Source organism: Dermochelys coriacea, chromosome 16, assembly GCF_009764565.3.
Source record: "Dermochelys coriacea isolate rDerCor1 chromosome 16, rDerCor1.pri.v4, whole genome shotgun sequence".
Taxonomy (NCBI): Eukaryota; Metazoa; Chordata; order Testudines; family Dermochelyidae; genus Dermochelys; species Dermochelys coriacea.
In genome coordinates, this window is record NC_050083.1 from 7846332 (window position 1) to 7872605 (window position 26274).

The window sequence follows — 26274 nt, forward strand, 5'->3', positions numbered from 1 at the left end:
CCCCCTTGATTTCCTTGTAGGAAAAGTTTTGTTAAAGCAAGAGGGGAGGGGAATAAAAATATCAAAATTCAAGTTTTGGAGGCTCTACCCCCCCATTGCAATTTGAATAGAAGAAATAGATTTGTTTCCAATACCCCCCTAGCTCCCCAAAAATCTGTTTCCATAAAACATTTCAACAAAACTGGGTTTTTTGTTAGAAAAAATTATAAAAAAAGCCCCCCAGTTCTATTCATGTCCCCTGCAGTGGTGATATGATGCTGCTCGATAAGATTTAGGGCTTGTCTACACTTACCGGGGGATCGACACACGGTGATCGATGCATCAGCGGTCGATTTAGTGGGTCTAGTGAAGACCGCTAAATCGACCGCAGATCGCTCTCCCCTCAACGTCACGTAGTGTGGACCCCATATTAAGTAGATCTAAGCTACGTCGACTTGAGTTACTCTATTCACGTAACTCAAACTGTGTAGCGTAGATCGACTTTTCCCTTTAGTGTAGGGCAAGGCCTTAGTTTAACAGGATTTTGCTAATAGACTCTGCCCCAGGAGGAAAGCTTGAGTCACTAGAAACCAGAGGAAAACCAGTATTACAACAGATACAATTTGGGTATTTAAAGTTACTTGTGTGAGAAGGGGAAGTCAGATACCATTGTACACATCAACAATTCCCAGCCCTTGTTTTCCTGTCAGGCCACATTGCTTTCAGAGCCAAGGGGGCACGGACAGGAAGGAGAAGGGAGCACCACTGAGTGGAAGCCTTTGGAGGAGTTCCACCTGCGTCCTGGAGCAGCAAGGAGGATGTCTCCAGAGCGTGGGCTGCTGCTACACCTGAACAGAGAGAATGGCAATGGCAAGGCCTCTACTACCCTGCACCCCTCGAAGCTCTGGCCAGCACAGACCAAAGCTTTGGAGTGGAGCCCGGAGCAGCTCCAGAGCAGCGGAGCTGCAGGTTTTTGCCCGGAGCTGGAGCGGAGCTCCAAAGCCCTGGGGACAACACTGGGTGAGCTAGCAGGAGGCTGAGGCAGAGATGAGCTCTCAGCTAGTAAAAGAGGCTTTCTGTACCTTCATCCACTTCTAGGTGCCCAACATGCAGAAGCCACAATTAGCATCAAGGTCCTAGTGTATCTAACCTGTGACTCTACACAGGGGTTCCAGGAGAGCCAGCCCCAACGGCTCCACTTCCCATGATACAGAGGGGAGCTGCAGTGACCCCTCCATTGGTTTACTACAGCAAATGCACTGTGAGACCTCGCTGCAGGTGGTTAGCTGGAAGCCACTGTCATGGCAGTTGGATGCAGGGAGCGCAGTACCCACTGGAGAGTTCGAAGAGCCAAGGGAGTTTCAAAATCCCATTTGGTCAACCACATCTCCCAATTTAGCAGTATCCTACTATCTTGCTTTGCTAAATTTCAGTGCATGCAGCTTTGAGATGGGGAATCCAATGCTAGCATTGCATCCCAGATATATAACTGACCCAACCAATGCCAAACAAGATTGAAACTCAGGATCCACAGCACAAAAATGTCTATCTAGCTAACTGAACTACTCTTAGCATGACAGCTGTAGTAGGCTGTTATCCCCATGTCACCAGCCACAGGGGCAGGGTGGGGGGTAGACAAAACCCTACACTGATTGAGGTTATATTGCCCAAAGCCCTCAACAGAGCAGAACTTGCCTCACAATAACGGTCTATGTCCTTTTGCAGTCAACTGGGAGCAGCAATTCCCGGGTCATCCTCTACATTGGACAGCACCTCAGGGGGAGAACTAACAGTAAAACATCTCAGGCAAAATTCCACCAGCATGATTCACAGATCTGGAGATACTGGCGGCTTTGGGAGTTAATCTGTAGTTTTATGTAGTAAATGTTTAACTAGTTGATCACTTTGGGGAGATTCTGGGGGAATTAGCTGAGAAACCAAGGGAAGATGTACTAGCTTGAGCAAGCTGACTGGCAGCACTGATAAGACATGTCCTAATGGCCTGCTACGTTCAGCCTTTCAGTTTACACCTCGGAGACCTTATGAATGGACGGAAGCCTATTTCGAGCTCAATACAAACAGAACAAAATAAAAGGGGCCCTCCTCCAGAGGCCACATGGCTTCCGTGGGTAAACATCAGAGCTGCCAGCGTAATCTGAGCCAGACTCCACGGTCCCCGCCTTCCCAGACAGAGCACTGCTAGGCAGGAAGAGAGACATGCCAACGGAAACCTCAAGGACAACTAGACACCAATGGCTTTGCTGTTAGAGCCAGGCACTGCCAGTACAACCAGGCCCAATGACAGCTTACCTGACATCCATCCTTCACTCACTGACTCCTAGGAGCTTATGTAACCCCCGGGTCACTAGATGTCACGTATCCCCCTCTGTACCCGATCCAGAGCATGAGAATCCGTTACCATTGCCAGATAGGAGTGCCTGGCTCTTTGGCTGATGCTGTGAAGACTCGTATTAAGCTCAGGAGGTCCCTGGGGTTGGCCAAGGTGGTGGCCATCTCCCTTAGTTTTCTAGCTCACATTTCTCCTGCTGTGGCTGTCTGCTGTCTCTCTGGCCTCCCTACCCCTGGCCTCGCACTCCTACACTCAATCCAAACGAGCCTTCCTCTTGCACGGCTGCTCTGACCACTAAGGGCTCCACTGGCTCTTCATCAAGTTCAGAGTCCTCAGCCTCAAGGCTCCGCCTAACACATCCCCCCACTGCCCTGCTCAGGCAGTGAGCCCTCTTCACCTTCTATTCAGTCCCCTTTGTATCCTCCTCCCCTTTGTATCCTTCTCCACCATGCCCCTTTCATATGCATCCTCCAGGACCCTGTTCTAGAGATTAGCAGGCCACATACAGAGAGTTTCTCAGAGTGCCAGCCAAACGCACACCCATCCCCCTCTGCAGCACACACCACTCTTAGTGCAATATAGCTGTCCACTCCGACAGCTGCTCAGAGGGATTCCAGTATCTCGGATTTGCAGCATGCTTCTGGACTCAGGGTACTGTAAAAGACAGACAGTGGAATTGCCTTTTATTAGGCCCATAAGTGATGGCTGTAACTGATTAGGGAATTGCTAAAGTGAGTAGGTTGGAGGGAGGGAGAGGCAGAAAGAAGTTGCCCATTGTTCATTAAGGCCAATCCAAGCTGGAAACCAAAAATCATATGATCATGCTGGAAAGATCAGCCAGCTGCATTCACCGGGCTTGCTTACATGGAGAAGTTCCTGCCCTTGAACTAAAAGCTGATAAGTGTTTATGCAACCTCTTAAATCTGTTTATTTCCGTTTTAAAATCAGTTTGCTCGAGTTAACCGAACAGGTTTAAGCCAGCTCGAAGTCTCAACAGCCACTATGTAAGAGCTACTGCTCAGCTAGAAGCAACCACCACAGATGGGTTTGCACCCTTAAACTGTTCTTATTAATACAAAGAAACAAAAGTAACTCACTGTAAAGGTTAAACTGGTGCAACTCCTGCATTTAGACAAGGCCCCGGGCAGTGTCTATGCTGCAGTCTTTTGAAATAATCCCACCACTGGAGCTTCACCAGAAGCAGCTCTACATAGACCTGTCCAGGCATTGAAGGGTACGTCTACACTGTGCCAGCTCGGGTCAATTGACTTGGGCTGCAGGGCTATAAAACAGCAGTGTTTTTGGTCGGGCTCAGTGTAGACATTCCCTATGTCAGTGGTTCTCAACCAGGGATTCACATACCCTTGGGGGTACACAGAGGTCTCAACTCATCTAAATATTTGCCTAGTTTTACAACAGGCTACATAAAAAGCAATAGTGAAGTCAAGGCAAACTAAAATTTCATACAGACACTGACTTGTTTATATTGTTCTATATCCTATATACTGGACTGTAAGTATAATATTTATATTCCAATTGATTTTATAATTATATGGTGACCACTGTTCCCTCTAAGCTGTGCACGTGTGCGCACGCACACAGATCTGAAACACTGTGTGCACAATAATTTGCACAGAAGAAATTTTTTGCGCACACGGCCTGTCAAAAATTAGAGGGAACATTGATGGTGACCCTTTTGTATTTTTGAATCTGATTTTGTAAGCAAGTGTTTTTTTTAAGTGAGGTGAAACTTGGGATACACAAGATAAATCAGACTCCTGAAAGGGGTACAGTAGTCAGGAAAGGTTGAGAACCGCTGCCCTAAGTCACTCCACTAATCCTATTGAGCCGGTCAACAGAGGACACAGAGATCTACACTTCAGCTTCCAATGGTGCCATCACCCACGGACTCCACCGGCTAGCTAGGGTTGCCAACTTTGAGTTCCAAGAGACCATGACATCCATGGTGATCCTGAGCCCAGGAAACCTGACAGCTAGCAGCAGGTATTGAGAACCCTTACAGGACAGCTGCCTCAAAATGAGATGATCCTGGGAAAACCTGGCAGGTGGCTTCCTACCACTAGGAGTCACCAAGTTGACACACCCTAGTGTAGACAAGCACACCTGAGACCAGATTTTAGAACACAACTATGAGGCTTAGGGCCTGATTCAGCCTTGGTCTAAAAGGACCCGAAGTCCAAAGGAGCTGCACTTGTTTACCCTGGGGCTGAATTTAGCCCCTCCATAGACAAAAATCTAATGCAATTTAATGCCTCATTCACTCCAATAATGTAAATTTGATTAGCCCAGCATGTTAGAAGTCAGTCAAGTGCTGATAAGGTGCCAGGAAGCCTACCATAGCAGTGTCACCTGAATGCAGGTAACACCCCCTAGAAGCTTCGGCCAGCGTTTGCAGGGCAGGCACGCCTCACATCTCGGCAGCCAGGAATAATTCAGGTGCAGTCAGAGTTTGTTTTTGGCCCCATCTACACTAGGACTGTGGGTTTTGTTTCATTATGGTCAAAGAGCTCTCACCCCACCATCCCCAAACTGGAGTTGAACTCTGCTGGCCCTGTCCACACCAGGAGAATAATTGAGTTGCTGGTCCTATCTAACAAAGCCTGATCAATCCCTAGAGTTTTCAGCTGTAGTTAGCCCTACTGCAGATGGAGCCTTTGGCTGCATCTTCATTAGCCTCTTTGAGTTCCCTCTCTTGCTCTCATGGATGCTGCCCCCTCCAGCAGGGAGCGCTATCAGACCATCACATAACCTAGCTGCTCAGAGCAGACAACAGTGACAAAGCACCATTGGTGGCTATGTTAGAGGTCCCACCATTGCTACCCTAGCTGGAGCTGCAGCAACGGGGAAATTTGAAGCTAGAACGGAGACTGGGACCTGTTATGTTATCACTGTGCAAAACATAGTAAGAGACAGCCCCTGCTCAGAGACATGTACAGTATAAGTAGCTAAGAGAGGGTGGGAAGAGAAACGGGCAAATCACTTCTCTTTGCTTCTAAGATCTCAGAGCAGGTCCGTGGCAGAACCAGGAACAGAATCCAGCTCTGACTCCCAGTCCAGTGGCCTAACCACTGGACCACGCTGCCTCTTGCTAGCTTAAGCACAGACCTGGCTGAGATGGTGGTTAAGCTATAAAATTATATGGTAGCCTGATCATTCCTTTAAATATCCTCCCCATGCCTGAAGTACCCAAAGGGTCACACCTTCAGCCGACAGATGGACTTGCCAGAACGGAATCTTTATTCCATTAATTTCCACCTAGAATACACAAACTCCTTCACCTGGACCAGATTTAGCTCACACCAGGAGCATTTCCCCACCAGAGGCATGTTCGCAGCCCCTGCCATCCCCTGCCCCCAAAACACAGAACACTTTGAAGTTGATACACACAAGTGGGACTTTAAGAAGGAAAGGCACCAACTTGAAAGCTAGTCAGGAAACGAGTAAGGCAGGGCTGGAACCTGAAACGTATCCTCTGTCAAGTTTGCTACTTTATATTTCTCGCCACCCTGTTGCTTTGTCAAAGGCTCATGTGATCAAGGGAGCTGACTTTATACAGATTGTCAAACATACAAAGGCTTTGTCTCCATGCAGATTTGTATCAGTGTAAGTTGTTATTTAGACACTCCTATGGGAGTGGCTTATTTCAATTTAGCTTCCTCCTAATGGACAAACGAAACCCAAACCAGTCCTGCTGAAACTCAAGTGGTGCCCACACTGCCTTTTGCACCTGTTGATCTGAATTGCTTTTAAAAAGGGGACATGGTAAGTGAAACCAGTGCAACTCTCCATGTAGACAAGTCTGAAAGAAGCCAACCAGCAAGATGAAGATAGGGATTCCCCCTCATCTTCCCCTCTGCTTTTAAATTTCATGTTAACAGCTGGAGGTACAAATATTGTCAGACTGAGGAGCGTCTTTTTAAGTTGCTGCCCATTTAAAAAAAAAAAAAAAGTCTTTTTACTGGCCAACAGCGGGTGGTTGCACTTTGTGACTGGATGGTTCAAACCGCCACCAAGTGCTAGTTTGCAGAGCACAGAGAACTCCAGAGCACAGCACCACGACAGACCATGTTAGAAACGGATCTACATGAACCTGTGGCCAGACTAACTCTGGGGTGTGGGGGGTGAGGGACGGGGCCAACACAGAGCAGACGAGGGTAAGAAACCCAAACAGGCAGAGGCCCATCGGGTTCATCTTCTATTGCACTGTGTGATGCTCCAAATACCTGCAGCTCCACCCCTCCTGCAAGCGACCTGTTGCACAATCTGGTTTCTCCAATACTTTTGTCAAAGCTTCCCGAAGGAACTTCTGTAGACAGGTCACAAGCACTGGCCCTCACTGGGAGGACCTGGGCCACCACGACGGGGCTGACAAAACCAAACTGAGAAGTCTTTGGAGTCGATCACATGACTTCAGTGGGTACGAACTGGCCTTATCTCTATTGGTTCCAGTGGTGTCATACCATTTTACACCAGTTGGGGATCCGGTCCCAAGAGTCTCATATGGGTCTTGAAAGCAGGCAGCCAATAGTTGGGGATTTTCGGTTTATTGCAGAGTTTGACCAAGGCCCAAAAGCACAGCGGTGTTTTGACCTAAGCACTTACGTATTCTGGTAGCAAGATTAGTTTGCGTGCCTGCTGTACAGAGTCCCTGTCCCAAAGGGTACATCTACACATGCTGCAATCGCAGCTCAGATTGCACTGTAGATGCACCTGAACCCGCTTTCATCTAGGCAGCTCAGGAACCAGTAGCAGCAGCCTGGTTTGCAGCATGGACTAGATGCCCAAGTACCCAGGGTCCTGGGTGGGCCTGTACAGTCAATGCTAAAGCTGCTTCACTGCTATTGATACCCACACAAGCTAGATCAAACTAGCCGTACACATGCCGTTACACATCTGACTGGAGTGTAGACATTCCCAGAAAACTCACAACCTACACAAGGCTGTAACTATAATTTTCACAATGCTGTGACCCCTACCAACTGAAAGCCAGCGCTCGATCCCAAGCAGAGTTTGGCCCAAGCAGGGAGAAGTGCTAGAAACTCTATTAAGTCCACTTAGCACAGCTACACTGATGGGCAACAGTATGGGGTCCTCAGACAGGATTTTCAACCCAACCTAGAGTGCCTTGCTGGAAACGTTTCAGATTCAGCAAAAGCAAACGTGTATTCTTGGTGCTGGTGGTCACCCGCATGGAAGATCTCAGATGCTGAAAGATGAACCCACTTCTGCCCCAAGACACAAACATGCATCAGTCCCAGGAGCTTTGACCCTGGGAACTAGCTCTGCTCTTGCTATTTAGGATGCCCCCGTGAACTGCAGAAGGGCTTGCTGCGTGATTGCTTGTGTTTTGTGCAGTGTTTGGTCTCCCGCGGCTGTGTCACAGCCCCCTGCTGGAATGTGCAAAATGGATTTTACAGCAACAGCATTCAGGGCTTTCCTTCAACTGGGGAGTTCTAGCAATGTGTGAACTGAAAAGTCTGACGTGGAATTCCTCAGATACTGTCCGAGGATTCCACCAACAGCTTCCTTGAAAAACTCCTCATGTTATGAGCTGGAGTTTCTACTGTAAAGAGATCCCAGTGTACGGATTAGTGCTCCTGCCGCGGGAGGAGGAAAATATCCCCGTCCTTCTCAAATAGCTTCCCCATCCCATCCCTTCATATTGGGCACAGGAACCTCTGCAGTTTCAGCATCACAACCATTTGCTAGAGTCCCAGGGTACCGCTGCTGTAACGAGATGGAGAGCTCAGGCCAGAGGCATACAAGTTTCCCACCTGTAAGTGTGGAGAATACCTCTCTTCCTCCTTTACCTGTGTTGTCTGCTCGGGACAGGGACTGCCTCATTGTACCTTAGAGCTGGGAAGAGAAAGTCAATTCCATATCATGGAGGATTTCAACGTTTGGTTTTGTTCAGAGAATGAGCCTCACAGAGTCCTAAATTCTTTATGAAAAAGGAATCGGAGGCCCATCCCTGGGACAGTCAACCTGGTGGGCTCTCCAGGAGCCATGGATCTTGGAAGCTCTGGGGTAGTCTGCATAGCAGGCTGCCCCAGAGTTCAGAAGCCCAGGCTCCCAAGCCACCTGGGCTGCACAGAGACCAGGCAGCTCAGAGGCCTGGCAGCTTTCTTGGCTTCCCCTGGAACTTCAGCAAAATTGAACCATCTCTGCCAAACAGTTGGATTTCATGGAATCGGCAAATCTCGACAAAGCGGTCAGGATTTTTTCAGAGAGTTCTATGATTCTTGCAGCACCTAGGTCAACAGGGCTCTTCTCTTATTTGGAGCATTAGGTGCTACTGCAATAGATGTAAAAGTAGGGAGATGAACCAAGGCAGGCCTGGAACAGGTTTTCTGTACCCTCTACGCTTCAGAGTTGAGAGGCCACATGGACTCCAGGCCTTGATAGGTCAGTATGGGACAGAGATGAAGGAGATCTGAACAAGGGTAAAGCCTGGCACAACAGAATCCCTCTGTTAGTCAGATCCACACCAAGGCAGGTTCCATTGTGTGATTCACTTGCTAGCGGCCAGATGTTTCTTTAACCTGATTTTTGCTCAGTATGCTTCCTGGGAGCAGAATAGCTAGGACAAGTTTGTGTCTACACTGTGCTTTTAAAAGGAGTGGGTTGCAGGGAGAGAAAAATGGGATAGTCACTTTTGTAACATGCTACATATTGAAGCTATGGGCTGTGCAATTTTCAGGCTGCTTGTGATATAACAGTCTATGAGAATTCAGGGAGAAACAAGAACTCTATAGAACAACTCAAAGGTGGAGAGACACAAAGGACTTCTCCCTTGGAAGCAAGTGTGATGGCCTCCCTCCTCATTCCCTGCTGCTATAGTAAAGGCTAGAAAGAACTCGGCTATGCAGCAGCTACCAAACCAGAACAGCTGCCATTTGGGGGAGTTCACATCATCAGTTTGATAGCAGCAGCTTCTTCATCTAGCCGCTTGGTCTGGGTCATTGGCTACCTCAGATCCTCCTAATTCATCTGTTCCAAAGCTGAGTGCCAGGGCTAGTTAGGACTAGGGGTACCACAGTGAAGTACACCCATCTCGTGTCTATTTTGCTGTACCTTTCGGGGAGCGTGGCTAGAAGCAGTGTAGCCTCAACCCGCCACAAAGTGGAATGTGATGGAAGATGACGGGGCCTGCATTGGGGTTGGGGGAGAGGGAGGCAGGTCATTGCCATGCTGCCTGGATACCATGGCAACCAATATTTGCAAATCTAAAAGTCATTCCCTTGTGAGCAAGGTGATACACATTTCAGTCGTGTGGCTTCCGGTACGTTCACCTTGAACTCAGCGGGAATCCGCACCAACACAAATACGCTAGCAACTCTCTGCCTTCCCAGCTTTCCAAGAGGTTTTCAGCCCTCCAATCGCTATGAAGTCTGGTCACTCACTCAGTTCAATTTTCTACCCAAGAGCAAAGCTTGGAGCCTCACTTCTCGGGCAGCAATGGCCCATCCAGGTAGGTTAACAGCCTCCAGAAAAACCCTGAACAAGAACGTTCCAGGCTCACATGTTCCCTCCTGGTCAGTCCTGGGTACAGCTGTTTCTGCTTTGAATTGCAGCCCCTGCTGCTACACGTTATATAATTTCAGCAGGCATTTTAAGTCAACGCTGCTACAGACAATGCCATACGATGGAGTATCATCTTATTACCACGTTTCATGTGAGCGTCTCTTGGCATGCACGGGACAGGCCCAGAGGCCATTTTGTGCTTGTGAAATTTGTCAAGGAGATAATTCTGTATGATACAAGGGGCGGGAGTGGGGGTGGGGAGAATGGATTACATGGGCCCATGCAATTCAGTACAGCAGGCTACCTGTAGGAGTGCATTATGGGTAGCAGGTTTGCCAAGTTCCCTGGGTAGTTCTGCAGGTTTTTTCCCAGTTTCAGTCTGTCCCCCCTCCTGCTTCATTCCTCTTACAAGTTTCAACAGTTCTCCAGCTGCATGTGCCAAAGACACATTGAGGTAAGCGCTGGCAAAGGATCCAAGCCAGAGGTTAAGTCTTTTATTTTTAGAGACTTGGCAATACCTTCTACAAAAGCGAGAGCTGTATCAGAGCTCTGATCGGCCATTGCATAAGCTTCTCTTTCTTCCCAAGGGAGGAAAGGATCTAGCCTTTTGCAATCTCTCTCTCTCTCTCTCACACACACACACAGTCCAAGGGAGAGGAGAATATAAAAGTTTGGTCTGCAGAGCTGGTTTGTGCCAGCAGGAAACCCAACTCCAACATTCCAGCGCCAGGGGGGAAAAAAAAAAAAAAAAAAAACCCACAAAGACTTTTATGTTTGTAAAAAACAAAGTTTATTCAGACAACCAAACACCCTCAAGTCTGTTTTCAGCTGTTAGCAGGCCCTGGTGCTTACGAGTCTCTGACACACACTTTTCTATCCACAGGCCTCAGGTTCAAGCACCTCACTGTAGTGAAGTCTAATATAGATTTCTCTTTCCTGCCTGGAGCCTTCTGCCCACACCTTGGATCTAATGCGCTAGCTGGAGGCCACATCCAGGGCATACTGCCGTTTACATGCAAACACCACCTTTTAGCCTTTCTTCTAAGCACTCCCTAAAAATCTATGCTCACAGATAGCGAGGGGAGCTAGCTGACCTCAGAATTTGACCCATCAGAACGTTTTGCCAATTGATCACCACTGGGGCAGAGTACAAGAGAGCCTAGGGAGGGGCTGTGGGAAGCTGTTCTCCCCAGACATGCCTGTTTACCAGGAGGCCAAACAACAAGAGGGCATGAAGGGGAGAGACTCGGCACTCAGGGAACAAGGCGTCAGAGACGGATCCTCGCAGGCTGGAGGAGATGCTAGCCCCAGCCAATCCAAAGGCAGGGCACCCCTTTCGTTAGTACACGGGGAGCCTCCGGCACTCCAAGGGCGTGTGCACAGGTAGCTCACAGAATTCCCATGCAAAGGGTAAAGTGGCTGAGAGGTTCCAAACCTGGGCCTCTCCATTCACTCAGGAGGGGCTTGAACACTGGAGGCCTTCTCTGCACTAGCCCTCTCCCTACCGCTGATCCACCGCTATTGCTGCGCCAGTGCCGGTATAAAATGGGAGCAGGTGCTCACAACGCCACATTGTCTAACCTCCATGCAGGGTCAGACGACACCCAAGCCCCGTCTGCACTACTGCTCCCACCTCTGCTTGGGCCGCGGTGCCCAGAGGGCTGAAGAAAGACTCGCCGCGGCAGATGCACGCAAAGGGCACAGGATGTCCCTGGGGGAGGGGAGAAGAGAGACATGGTGCAGAAACAGGCACCGCTTCCCTACCACACAGCGTGCCAGGTCCCGGCACGTCCAACACATCCCCCTACGGAGCAGCTCAAAGGGCTCCAGCCGTGTCAAACTGAACAACATCTACAGAGCCTGGCAAGGAGTCAGCATCCCAGCACAGAGGGCCGCTGAGCCAGATCATGTCAAACAAGCTTCTAGTCCCTCCAGTCTTGGCTGATGGACACACAAGCCGGAGGGTAACTGGGCTCCCAGCAGCCTTGCACCCTGCAGCGTAACTGGTCTGCTGTAGAGGCTGGGAAACTCATTCCCTATCCTGGGAAAGGCAGCGGGTGGCACAGGGGAGAAGGCAGTTTCCACCTCACAAGCCAATAAGCCAAGTTTCAGGAGTCAAGGGGCCCCTTCCCAAGCAAGATGGAGGTAGAGCTACCCAGCTGTATGCTGGGAGGCCCCCCAGGATCACCACAGTGGGGGAAGGAGAAGTCAGATGATGATAACATAACGATCTTCAGACACGACACCAGCCTTTCTGCCAGCTGAACCTGGAACATCTCTGGGACCCAAAGTGCCCAGCAGTGTCCAGGAGCACACCTGGGCTTGACTGTTGCAGGGAGCAGGGTCTAGACTCCAGCAGCTGGGTGCTGGGAAATGGCTGGCGGGAGGCAGCGAGACAGGGAAAGCAAACACTGCTTTATTCCCTGCTCTGCAGGCAAGAAACCCCTCCAAGCCCTCCCCGTCACGCACCCAGGTGGTAGGAAGCTTAGAGCTCCAATGTATTCCCGTAAGCACAGAAACAGGCAACCAGGGAGAGGGAGTCCTCTATTCCCCTGCCCTCACACACACTGCTCCAGCTGGTGCCAGAAGCACCACATTACCACAAGGAAAGGCTGATTGTGGGATTTCCAGCCCGGACAGGAGCCCTGGGCCACCCCAGTTTGGCAGACCCGGGCAGTATATAATATGTATAGTACTGCTTCTTTAGGACTTTCCTCCCAGGATCTCAAGCCATTTTAAAGAAGTGTGAGCATGTATCATTCCTTACTTAACCCATGCCCCCACATGGTAAAACTGAGGCACAGAAGAGCAAGTGACATGCCCAAGGCCACAGCCAGTCAGTGGCAGAATTGGGAATAAAATCAGCCCTGTGCATCATCCACAAGACCATGCTGCCGCCCTACATATTCCACACACAAGATTTCAGTTCCTTATCTAAAGCAACCCTCCTCTGATTTGTCTGTCAGTATCATATCACCCATCCTTTTAAAGAACATGGACCTTAAGGAGCACAGGCTGGGTTCTTATGAGAGACTCAGCTCAGTAGCTATAAAGCATGTGCCCAGAGGATTTCTCCTCCAACCTTGTGAATTGGAGGACTCACCATCTTTCGATCCTCTTCACTAATCTATGTGGCTTGGACACAGAAGCCTCAGGCAGCTGGTGCAGTTTGGCGATGGTGGGATTTTAATGCAGTGGAGGAAGAGGGCTTTCACCTGAACCATGCACCTGCATCCACCGTGCAGTGCTCTGAACCCCCCTGCACAATGCCCACCAGTGACCCACCCAATTTCTCCAAGGCAGGTGCAAGACAGATTAGAAGCTCCCGATGAAAGATTGAGTGGCTACCTAGGATCAGCATGGGGCTAATGAGAGAGTTGGGAGCAGAGCAAGCAGTCACATGAAGTCTTCGCAAAAAGAAAAGGAGTACTTGTGGCACCTTAGAGACTAACAAATTTATTAGAGCATAAGCTTTCGTGAGCTACAGCTCACTTCATCGGATGCATTTGGTGGAAAAAAACAAAAAAAACAAGAAAACATGAAGTCTTGTATCTCCTGGTCTACACTAGAAAAAGTGGTCTTGCAGCAATGGTGTTACTACACAGGAGCCGCAGCTGTGAGCACTAGCATAGACGGGGCTTTGGCTACCACATCCGCTAACCCTAATCAGAACCATCAAGTCAGAGGTTAAAACCCCCACCTGCTTCTTTGTCCTCCCACCGCTGCTAGCGCTGGTTGGGCTGTGGGAGCGCTAGGGCAACCTTTTGCCTTGACTCTAAACATTGCAGGTAGATAAAGCCCAAGAGACAAGCTGTGTGCTAGTGATACAGGGGCAGGAGGGCTCCAGTACAGGCCTGCCCCACATGACATGTCCCTCTGTGCCTAACCCCACTGGACACAGTTTATTAGGACTCATACAAGGGCCTGGTTCTCAAGCTCCAGAGGTTTGTGCCGTCAGCACTGGAAGTCCCCAGTTCAATCGCCAGCCTTAGCCAAGTTGGCATCATACACACCCCACCTGCAACAGACTCCCCCCACAAGTTTAATGGACTCCCCTCACCCATATACCAGCCGTTTAGAACCGTAGCCACTCTGCGAAGCGGAAAACCGATGAGCTCTTTGCAACAGAAGCTATGGTTTACAGCAGTGGTTCTCAACCTATTTACCATTGTGGGCCACACATGCAACTCTGTATTTCGTGGGCTGCATCCACAGAATATCTATACTACCTATATGGCCCTGAGCATGTCACACGGGCAGCAGCTGTGCGCTGATGGGGCCGCTAGCAGCTCCCAGGTTGAGAAGCACTTAAAGTGGGTAATCTCCCCTGCTAGAGCTTTAAACAAACCCAGCCCCAACCATCGTGGAGAGCGGCTCTGTGTGGGGAGGGTTCCTGCACGGAGACAGCTTCCCTGCTTTGTTTCGGCTGCAGATGGCAGGGCCAGTGCCAAGAGGGGATTGTAAAAAGCTGGAGGAGGAAATGCAGCAGGACTAAACTCATGGGGAAGGGGAGGAGGGAAAAGTTACATTTTTTGACCATTTTTAGAAGTTTCCCAACTTCTGCCTAGTCTGGACAGACCAGAGAGGTGTGAGAAGCAGGAACTCCAAGAGTCTGCTTTAAAACGGACAGGGAGGAAGGTGCTGGAATACAAGCGAGGAAGTGAAATCGGGTGAGAGGGAGGCACCTTGGGGCCAAAGAGAGAGAGAGACTCCCTTATTACAGCTTAGGAGAGAGAGAGAGAAAAAGCAAGTGTGTGTCACAGCCACGAATGCCTAGGAGAAGCCAGCAGCCACATTGCTTCCCGGCTGTCACCAAACTCTTTGCCCCTATTGTGCAGGTCTGAGCTCTCCAAGCACTTTGCTAACAGTTAACGCCTCCAAATCAGCCATAAGGAAGGGGATGGGTTACCCCCATTTTACAGGTGGAGAAAGTGAGGCACAGAGAGGGGCAAGGACTTGCCCAGCTCCATTCCCCTCGGCTCCATCCCCAAGGACCCTGCCCTGGAGTCCCAGCTGACACTCTGGTGACTTGACGTGCTTTCTTAGCTGTCACTATCTCAGCCCTGCTGCTCCATCCTCCCATTACCAACACGCCCCCCGCCCCAGAAGTTATTCCTGATCTCACAGGGGACCCTCGACCACCAATTAGTGGAGGAGGCGGTTCATCGTCTTAGCAGTCGACACAGCCGTAAACCTGTAGCAAGATGCTCCTTCTATCCAGAAGAGACACCGGACCAGCCCCACCAGACACCAGGGTGGGGTGAGGGCCGCTTTCCCTCACCCCACCCTGCCATGGACAAGAGAGCACCTCCAGCAATTCCCCCCATGCTGCCCACATGTGGCAGCCTGGGGAGAAGGGGAAGGGGAAGACCCTCCTTCTGCAGGCCATGGGAGGGGAGACAGCTCAGCACCCCTGCTGAGCTGGTCTCAACAGGCCCCTCTCTCGCTGCGATGCAGGCGGGGAGGGGGGAGGAAGAGATCGCTGCATTGAACAAGCCCGTTTATGTGCAGTCCCACCACATATCCCTTATCAGCCCCTTACCACTCGCTTCAGTGCTCTTCTGCCACAGCTTGTTGTGTCCCTGGCACCATAGTCTACTGGAGGGGGAAGTCCAAAGGCCTGGGTTCTGACACTGCCTCCCTGCAGGAGAGTGACCGAATCACCCACCCTCTGGGCCTGAGTTTCCCCATGTTTGAGACAAGGAGGATAACTCTACCCTGCTTCAGGAAGTGCCCAGAGATCTAGGGAGCAAGAGCACCAAGGAGCATTAACCACCTCTGCCCACAACCTCCTGTGTTCACGTGTAAATGCCCAGTGTTGACGTGCGATGGCATGGGTGCACCAAATTGCCAGTGTACACCGATGCACTGGGGGTTCGGTGCCTGTAACCCAGGAATGGGGAGGCCATGTTTCCAAATGAAAACCCAGGACGGTTGCAGTTGGCATCAGTGAAGTGCAGACACAGGAAGGTCTGAGCAGCTGGGAAGGAGAAATTTGAAGTGCCCACTTCCCCTGCTCCCCACTTCCACTGGCAGGCTTCTATCACTGATCTCTTCCCCAGAAGCCAGCTGTCCCTCGTGTCCTGACACAAGCCAGTGCTCACGTCAGGTATGGGCACTGGGCTGGGGCAGTACGAGCCGCCTGTCTGCAGCCACAGATCTGCCCATTGACTTGCCTCTTGTAGCACTGCTCAGGCCGACTCCTTGCACAAAGCAGGGACTGGTGCTGTGTGGCTCACTCGGGAGGCCCAGGTGGCAGACACGTGCACCCAACCAGCCTGCAGGTAGCTTCACTCGATCAACTGATTGGCTGCTCCTACAGTTGGCCAATCTGCAAGGGTTTGGGGGGCAGGGGGAACTGAAAGAAAGAGACCCCAGGACAGATCCTGCAGCAGGGCCATTCTTAGGTTCCAGGGACACATGCTCACTGACCCAGCAGCATAGGTGCACTGTTACCAGGCTGGGCTCAAGCAGCTTGTGCAAGGTCTCACAGACTGTGGACCCAACCCTAGATCTCTGGGTGTTGACCCAAAAGTCATAGAAAGGTTGCATACATTTAACAGTCAGATCCTCACTCTCAGTCCCCTGTACCCTTCCGCAAGCATATATTAGCGGTTCACCCCAGGCACCGTTACCAGGGTGAAATGGCTTTCCCCTGACCACTGCAGGATCCCAGCCCACACTCTGGGTCCACAGCTGTGGCTCACCTTCACTGAATGCTCTAGACCAGTGTTTCTCAAACTGCGGGTCCCAACCCAAAAGGAGGTCGCGAGAGTAGCGGCTGCTGGCCAGGCACCCAGCTCGGAAGGCAGCGCCGCCGCCAGCAGCAGCGCAAAAGGAAGGGTGGCCCTGATGGGGTGGAGTCGTCACTTTGGGGGCAGGTCATCGCAGCCTGAAACGTTTTGAAAGGGGGTTCCAGCAAAAAACAAACCAAAAACAAAAAACAAAACAAAACAAAAAAAACACGTTTGAGAACCCCAGCTGTGGCCCCTGCTCTGCGGAGCTCGCCCTCGCAGCTGGGAGCCCCGGTCCTTGGAGTGCAATTGCTGGAATATGTCTTGGTCTTGGATTAAGGGGGTGGAATCTTTGGAGATAGCTGGGGCCAGGCCTACGTGTTTGAAGCCGAGCTGGTGTTTGCTGGCAGGCCCATGGAGTTCCTATCGCACGAGTGGGATGCTTGCTGGGGATTGCACTGTTCAGGCAGGCCTGGCATGATGTTTGGCATCAGCCGGCACCCTCCCAGACCATCTCTGAAGCACCACCAAGACCTCTGAGCTGCTCTGGGATGATGCAGATCAGGAAATTCAGGGCAAAGCACCCGAGAGCCAGAGTCCAGTCCCACTTCAGAATTGTACTGGGACTCGCCAGAGAGACTGGCAGCTTCGAAGCTGCTGATGCCCGATGAGGGTGGCTCCTTGGCTGCCTTGCGCAGGCTTCATGAGCTGCCCCACCAAGCAGCCATCCAGTGGACTCCTATCCCAGCTAAGGCTCAGCTCCCATTTGGGACATGGGCCACGTGTTCAGCCTGTTTGAAAATCCCAGTCTTGGGCACTACGACCCACTCCAAACTCCTGCTCGGAAACCTCCCCAGAGATGCCACAAAACAAGGATTTAAAAACAGAGACAGGCTTTAAAGTCTGCATTGACAGACGGGGCATTGTTACGCCAGTGCACCTTGTACAGGCTGGTGACTTTCCTTTGTCTACAGAGGAACCCCTCTCCCGCCTTCCAGCTCTCAACCAAGTGCAACTGGGCGTTTGTGGTACAGCTGGCATCGGGTCTGCTGCCCCACTGAAAGCCCTACCCCCTGCAAGCTGGCAAGCCAGGAAAGGCCAAAGCAGAACCACTAATTGCAAACAGGCTTCCTCCTGGGACTTTCACAGAATGAGAAGAGAAAAGAGAAGGTTCACTTTTTTCCCTTTAACTCTAGAGAGAATGAGCAGTTGTGTGCAGGGCTGGTCTCTGCCATAGGGCACAGCAGAGCCTGGGACAGGGAAGAAGTGTGCTGCAGAATGACAGGGGAGGGGTTTTCCCCATGGAGGAAGGAGAGAGAGGCACCTCCAGCCAATATTCTCCCTCTCTCCACCCTCCCAACTATGCCAGGAAGATTTTGCCCTCCAATCAGTTGTGTTTATCCCCTCGGCCCTTGCTAAGGGACTCAAATCCCCTCTGGTGCAGGAAGTTTGGCCTCCGTGTGCTCAGAGGGACTCTGTCAGGGCTTGTTTTACACAACCAGAGTCTCCAGTGGTGTGGCATGTGAAAGGAACAGCAGCCCCAGGAGAGAGTGGGACCCGCTGTCTGTAAGGGGAACAGTGGACGGTTTTACAGGGCCTTGAATCAAGCACTAGCACAGGCAGCTAAGGGGGACAGGGTTGGACCCCAAACTCAGGGTCTGCTGCAGGCAGGCTGGGTTAGTGAAGCAGCATGGTCTGAGCACAGGGCTGGAGCCAGACCCTCCCGGGCAGGAGGGGAACTTTAGACGCCCAGGCTGGAAGTGCCTGCTATACAATAGGCTCAGCCAGTCAGGGACTGGAGCTGAAGCCACATGACCAGCCGCACCCATCAAGCCACTGGTACTTTCAGGGAACAGTTTGCAATCCATGGCAGACAAAGTTATTCCCCATGGCACAGCAGAGGACACTCCGGTTGGTTGATTTTCATGGCAGGAGCAGAAAGAGGCCAAGATTAGTCAAGCAAGTTAGTGGTAGCTAATTATTCACTCAGCTCCCAGGTGAGCCAGGGATCTTTGGGAAATGATGAAGTGTATTAATTACATTTTTACTGTTAGGACCAGCTGAAACCTCACCCAGGGTGTCTCCCGATTAGTCGGATTTCAGTGTTTGTCAGACGTGGTCTGGACTCCCCCTCCAAACTTTGGGGAATTCAGCTCCCAAAATGTTGCCTTGGATCAAGACCACCACTAAGGCCTGGTCCACTCTAGGATTCATCCACAAGAGCAGCTGCACTGTTGCAAACCGTTTGTGTGGACGTGACTGGCGCCACTGACACTAATCCAGTTAACTGGGCTCCAATGCACTGGTGCAAGCTATGTCTGCACTGGGAAATGCAGTGTAGACGAAGCCTCCGGTGTCTCCTTGTCACTCCCTTCCCCCTCTACATAGGTGTATATGCCCACACCCACCATTCAAGGGACAGCAGAGGGAGAGCAAAGGCTCTGGGCTAGGCTTGCTCAGGCATGAAGGACGCTCCAGCAGGAATGAGCTCCAAATGAAAAACAAACAGTGAGGCTGTGCAACATGGCATCCCAGCGCCAGGCTGCGCCTCCCTGAGCTCGGGGGAGGCACTTGTCTCACAGCTGCAATAACTACAGCCTTTAATGCCAGGCACCTCCTGGAAACTAACCCCCAAACCTCCCTGAAAATAGCACGGCTGTTTTATTTAGGAAGAACGGGAGGCTTGGTGGAAGGGGATGGGCGACTCCGCTAGAAAAGGTTCCCAGAGCAACCCATGAGCTCATGGGCTTGCCACAGGGAAAGTCCTTGTGCCGTCCAGGATGTCGCAGAATGGATGGGGAGAAGGCTCACCCAGCTTTGTCATGCATTTGGTGCCATCTCCTCTCGATGGTAGGGACAGGCCCTGCTTCCGAACCAGCTGAGTGAACTAGACACAGTGCAGCAAGCCCACACTAGCCGTCCCAGCTAGCGCAAACCTATTTTACGTGACTTGCTCCCTCCAGCCATTACTGGATCAGTGTAAAATGGGTCCCTAACCAGGGGACCAGTCACCCCCTCCAGACCCTGTTCTGCCCCCCACACCCTAAATTTTCATAGGTCTGTATGCTCCATGAGGCCTTCCACTTTTCTCCCCACCTGCCCACCCCAGACTTTGGAGACCGACAAGAGGTAAGCAAACTCCTCCCTACCCACAGAATTTTTCTGAAATGACACCCATCCCCAACCCTGCAGATCCCAGCATAGGTCTCCTAAGGCGGGGGAGGAGGTGGGGAGAGCGTCATGGGTGTAGCAAAGGTGTTTTAATAGTGTGTTTGTTGGAACTGTAAATGGCTAGAAGGGTGCACAAACCTTAGGGAGCACCTGCTGTTCTGAACAGCATGGGCACTGCACGAAACTTTGCTTGCCTCTTTATAATAAAAGAAAAAGAGCTCTTGATTGCATCCAGGAGCACAGGGATCAGGTGGACAGAGCAGTGCTCAGACTAGGACCTGCTTGAGCAAGTCACTTCACCTCTCTGTGCCTCTCACGGTCTGTCCCAGCCATTTAAAAGCTCTGAGGCAGGGAGCGTGTTGTGTTTCTACAGTGCCTAGCACAGTGGGACGGCTAGGTGCTACAGTGCCTTAGGGGGCCAGGCAAGGCTGAGCTTGTGAGGCCCTATGCGCCACCCGAGGGAATCCATCTAAAGCAACAGATTTTGTACACTGCATCTGATCAGTGCCCAGATTTCAGGGACCGTGCTCGGTGTCAATGGGCAAAATTGGAAAAACCCAGGAAGAGGGAAATGGAGAGCATAAAGGGGCCCTGCCATCTGTCTAGCAGAGCCACAGTTTCAAGCACTTGTCGGTAGATCAGAGAACGAGTTAATGGCACCCATTAACTGCATCCAGCCTAACAAGGGCCCCCGTCCCATTTCCGCCCATCCTCACAACATTGATAGGTCAGGGCATCTCCCAGGCAGACAGAGAAAGAATGGTGGGAGATGGGGGGGCACCCAGAGCCCCTGGCAGCATTGAGGCACGAATGCAGGGTCCTGGTATGGGGGGGAAGGGGGAGACTGAGGGCACTAAGAACCCAAGGCGGAGATTGAGGGACCCCAGCATGTGGGAAGGGCTGGGAGTTGCAGGGAGTCCCTGAAACAGAGGGAGATGGAAGGGCGGCATGCAGGGAGATTAGCCAACAGTAGCAACACAGAGTTTCCCCTTGTTCAGGGAACAGAAGACACCTGGGCATGAAGTTACAGGTAAGGAGGGCTAGGAGAGCATGTTGGGATTGTGGGGAAGGGCCACCTGAATCAGACAGACTTTCAGTTAGCTCTGGTGCTGCTGCAGTGGCCTGCGTGAGGCTGGGGCCCCGCTGGGCTAGACACTGCCCAAGCCGGCCGTGACACTCCCTGCCCTGGTGGGCTGACGCAGTCTAGGAGACTCCAAAGTGCGCCAGGGTGGGAGAGAAGAACCTGGCTAACATCAGCCAAGAGGGGCTGGCTTCACCAGGCACACTGAAGTGCTGCTCCCCCGCCTCCACCCTGCAGACAGAAACGCGGGGACTATTCTGGCAGCTTTCAGGGCATTCCCTCTGTTACTCCAGCACCACTGCACCTGCACCGGTGGGAGCCCTAGCTCAGCTGAGTCTCTAGCATTAACACCACCCCAAATGCTACCTGGACCAAGCTGGAGAAGCAAAGCAGGGGTAGCTTGTACTGATCACTGGGAAGTTAGTTTCCACTAGATCCCTGGAGCTTGTGTTCCTCTAGCCATGCTAAAGAGCAGAGGGCAGGAATCTCTTAGCTGGCCTTGGCACTACATTTGATGAGCATTTAGATCTTGTGTCTACACTGGGGAGAGCTTGGAAATGGCTTATCCTGCACTGGGGCATCTCCATCAGTCTTGTAAATGAGGGGTGTGCTGGTCCAGGAGGGGCTCAGGCATTTTAACCACTGCAATGAGTTGCAAGACAGCAGAAGATTGTGGCCCATGAACACTTCTGAGGAGCTCATTAATAGAGCATTAAGTAGTAATTATGGCAGCAATTACTATAGGCTATGAAGTTTGGGACCTTCAGGTCAAAGCAGTGATCCAATTATACACCCCTCCCCCAAAACAAATATTTCTGTAGTCATTGTTGCTAGCAACCCCCAAGATTACCCAAGAGATAGGAGGAAACTCCCCCACCCCCGTTACTTTGCTCATCTGACAGCAAGTTTTGCCTTCTCTGTGTCATTATAGCCAGTCATCTCCCCACACCACTCCCCAGTTTGTGTAGATCTTTAACACAATAGGGGAAGATTTTAAAGATAAGCAAAAACATGTTTTAAGGCTGTTTGCTCAATGCTAGGTAGTACAAAGGAGCCTTGATCCTCTATGCACTACTTAATACAAGTAGTGACTTAAGTTAGCAAGAGGACACAGCAGTAGGTTTAGGAGCTAAAACTTATTTGAAATTGGAGTACATTTTAAGATAGATTTCAGAGTAGCAGCCGTGTTAGTCTGTATTCGCAAAAAGAAAAGGAGTACTTGTGGCACCTTAGAGACTAACAAATTTATTAGAGCATAAGCTTTCGTGAGCTACAGCTCACTTCATCGGATGCATTCCGATGAAGTGAGCTGTAGCTCACGAAAGCTTATGCTCTAATAAATTTGTTAGTCTCTAAGGTGCCACAAGTACTCCTTTTCATTTTAAGATAGTGTCCAGTTAAAAAAAAAGAAAAGGGTGGGAGAAGTCCGATAATCTCCTTTCCTGCAAAGAGACCAGGCTAATAAAATAAACCTTACTCACTCCTTGGCTTTAACAATCTAAAGTGTCATTTGTATTATAGGACATTTTAGAAGCGTTCGTTTTAAACCCGACAGCGTCCCTTTAAATGGTGTTTGGTCCACATGAAATTCCATTATTCATGGAGCTGAATAGGAAACTTTACCATACATTACAGTAAGTGACAAGTCATAATTCCTTTGGCATTCAGCAATGCAACATTAGTCATGTTGCAAGCCCCTGATATTAACGCAGCTGCAATATGCTGTTCCTCTGGCATTTTAATTGTAGCTTTTCATGAAGTGCCCACTTCATTGGAAATTGGGGGCAGAGCCATAGTTTGCTCCAGGGAGCGAGGAAACTAATTCACCTCTGAAGGTCTAAAGTTTCCTAGGCATCTTGCAAAAAGAAAAAGGAGTACTAGTGGCACCTTAGAGACTAACGCATTTATTTGAGCATAAGCTTTCGTGAGCTGCAGCTCACTTCATCGGATCTTCTTGGTTCTCCAGCGCAAGAAGTTGGTTAGGTCTCATGCCATCAAAGCCACATCTCCTACTGCAACCTGATTGATGAAGTCCGGTGGTCCCAAGCAAGGCTGATGTTCAGAGTAGTAGCTAAGTGCTTAATAGCTCCTTCAAAGAGCCTCTGAAGCAATTGTAATTGAAGCCTATGTAAGAAAGGGACAGAGGTCAAGTCCTGCAACTCAGAGGCCCTTGGGAGCCCAGATGCCTGCGTCATAAATTATGAGATGTCCCAAGCAGCCAGGGCGAAACAGAGGCCAAGTCACCATGCTCAGTGGCAGAGTGACCCCATGTATAAGGGTCAATCAAGTAACCGCAGGCACCAATTAGCCCCCCAACCTTCCCCATTCTCCATGCAGTCAGATGCCATCTCCTTGGACAAAAAAGCGACTGTATCGAAGCCACAATCCCATGTTTAGAAAAGCTATTCCAAGCAGGACTAATCAGACATCCGGATCCCCAAGTCCAAGAGGAATCTTTAGGCCAAACACGTCAGACTGAGAGACCCACAACATCAAGAGTAAATGCAGGGCAATGCAATCAATAGCCCCATTGTCACCTCGCTGGACTCCAACGCCCTACATTTCAGTGGCAGGATGGCTTGGAGCCCTGTCTGCGTTAAAAGGCAAACCCATTGCTGGCGCTAGTCCAGATCCGGGACCCTGTCCCCACAGGCAGAGCCCTGTGCCCACCCGCAGGACCAGGGCCCAATGGGTCCCCCTCGAACCACTGCTGAACATGGTTTAACAGCTCACCTGGACGGGGCATCTCTACTCATCGTCCTTAGAGAGAGATCTGTTCCCCTTCCTCCCCCCTGCCCACAGACCCAGCAGAAGCCCCGGCCATAAGAGAGTTCCCCTGAAGCAAATCACCTAGTCCTACAGCCAACACAAACATCCACCACACAAGACAAGCCTTTCAGGGGGAGGCAGACAGGCGGACACCTTATGTCCCCATTCCCCGCCCTCCTTAGGAGAGGGGCTGCTCCCAGCTCTGCAAAGGAGGAGAGAGAGACCCAGAATTGCAACGTGGAACTTTTAAAAAAAAAAAAAAAAAGTGTTAAAGCATTAAAATACGATCCCCTTGTCGGGAGAGAAACGAAATCCAGATTGAGAGGATCCCCCCCCCCGGAGAGGGGGCTGTTTAGGAGGTGGGGGGGGTCCTCCCACTCCCTTCTCACCATTATTTGGTAAAGGAGCGGGGCCGATAAAAGCTTGGGAACTCTTACAACACAGATCTTGGCCCCATCCCGCTAGTTACAGGGGGGGGAGAAGCAAACAACGGAGAAACTTTTCCCGCAGCGAGAATCGGCTCCGTTTTACACGCCGCTCCGGAGGGCGAGGGGGAAAGACGCCGATTCCCCCCCCCCCCGCAGCGGACTCCGGCTCCTGGCCGCTGACCGGCCCCAGCCGGGGGGGCAAACCCCTTACCTGCGATATAGTGGCGCCGGCTCTCATCCAGGTGAGTGGAGATAACATCGCCCATGACGGCCCGGGGCGCGATTACAATCCAGGGGCTGGATGGCGGGGACCCGGGTGGGGGGCGCGGGGAAAGCTCACCCCCCCAGGGAGGTTTGCGATCCAAAAGCGGGGTCTCCTTTCTCCGCGGCGGGTCTGCTCCCGGTCCTCGGGCAGGAAAGCGGCCTCTCTCCTCCCAGCCGAGGGAAGCCCTGGGCGGGTCGGAGAGGGAGAAGGAGACACTCCTGCCTCCGCACAGCCCGCCCCGGGACACACCCTGGGAGCCGGGGCCGCGATTTCCCTCTTCCCACGCCGGGGGCTGTTCAGACCTCCTCCCCCCCCCCCCCGCGGTCTGGGGGAGGGGTTAACACCCCCGCCGGGGGGCGGCGTGGCTTTCCCGGGACCTTCTCCGGCAAGAACGTGGGAACCCCAACCAAAACAAGTCCCCCCCCTTGATTAATTATTGCCCCAGCCTGTGCTAACCCCCCCCCCTCCCCGCACCCAGCCCACACGTGGCCGCTAGGCACGTTCCCTCTCCAGAGCTGGACCCCGGGATCAGGGCCCCTGCAGCAGAAGCTGATTCCCCCTGCAGCTAAGCAAAGGACTTTGCTCTCACACCCCCGGATCAGAGCTCCCCCGCTCCTCCATCAGAGCCCCTTGAGGTGCCTTCCTGCTGCAGGGACAAGCTCTTAACTATCAGGCAGGGAAACCAGCTGCTTGTTAGCACCTGGCTTGGTTTCTGACATTGCTTCACAGGGGATTGCAACAGTCACCCAGCCCTTTGTACCCCTCTGACGCCGCCCAAGTCATCATAAACCACAGCCTTGATCCTTCTCTGCGGCCAAGGTGTGTCTCACCCGTGGGTGGGGAGGACAGGACCGGACCCAGGGCCTGAACATACCCGTCCCAGCTGGGTTTTCTTTGCCCCCTTTCCCCACTGTCTCTAGCCTGTCTGATCCTCTGCCGCTTGTCACAGTACAGCAAATTTGGGACGTTCAGTGCAAACGGTGCAAAATAAAACCTCTCTTCTGACTTGGATGCTTACAACAGCTTCTAACCATCAGAGGAGTGAAGTTTTGGAATAGCCTCCCAAGAGAAGCAGTGGGGGCAAAAGATCCGTCTGGTTTTAAGATTCTATTTGATAAGTTTATGGAGGAGATGGTATGACGGGATAATTGGATTTTGGTAAGTAATTGATCTTTAAATATTCAGGGTTAATAGGACTAATCCCCTGAGATGGGATATTAGATGGGTGGGATCTGAGTTACTACAGAAAATTCTTTCCTGGGTATCTGGCTGGTGAATCTTGCCCATATGCTCAGGGTTTAGCTGATCGCCATATTTGGGGTCGGGAAGGAATTTTCCTCCAGGGCAGATTGGAGAGGCCCTGGAGGTTTTTCGCCTTCCTTTGTAGCATGGGACATGGGTGACTTGAGGGAGGCTTCTCTGCTCCTTGAAGTCTTTAAACCACCATTTGAGGACTTCAATAGCTCAGACATAGGTGAGGTTTTTCGTAGGAGTGGGTGGGTGAGATTCTCTGGCCTGCGCTGTGCAGGAGGTCGGACTAGATGATCAGAATGGTCCCTTCTGAGCTTAGTATCTATGAATCTATGAACAGGAAGCAGCTTGAAAGCCCTGGGGGGGGGTCCCCGCACCCACAAGGCAGACACAGCCTGGGTAGTAATGGCGTGGGCTTGATCGTCTGCACCCAACACATGCAGCTGCACTTGGATCTAGAGGCAGTGTCTGTAGGGGCCCGAGGGTTGGTCTGGACTGGGGAAATTGATGTCATTACACCCGTGCAAACCCATCAGTGCAGACACGCTGCACTGGGCTAGCCCCTCTGCACTGGGGAGTCGCACTGGGCTTATTTCACTGTGGCACCCCCCGCCCTCTGCGGCTATATGCAGGGCCTCAGTTATAGGCCCTGGCCTCTGTGATCAGGCTGCCTAACAGGGCTGTCAGGTGGGGTGGGGGCT

At 51.5% G+C, this 26274-nt stretch overlaps 1 protein-coding gene across 1 annotated transcript in view; it reads right to left on the minus strand.

Annotated features, from left to right (window-relative positions):
* Window positions 1–25044, minus strand: part of NIBAN2 (niban apoptosis regulator 2) — a 100701-nt gene extending 75657 nt beyond the window's left edge. Inside the window, exon 1 of the mRNA XM_038374885.2 lies at window positions 24269–25044. Coding sequence (XP_038230813.1) covers window positions 24269–24323 — 55 coding nt within the window. The 5' untranslated portion in view covers window positions 24324–25044. The remainder of the gene's footprint in view (window positions 1–24268) is intronic.
* Between the last annotated feature and the right edge of the window lie 1230 nt (window positions 25045–26274).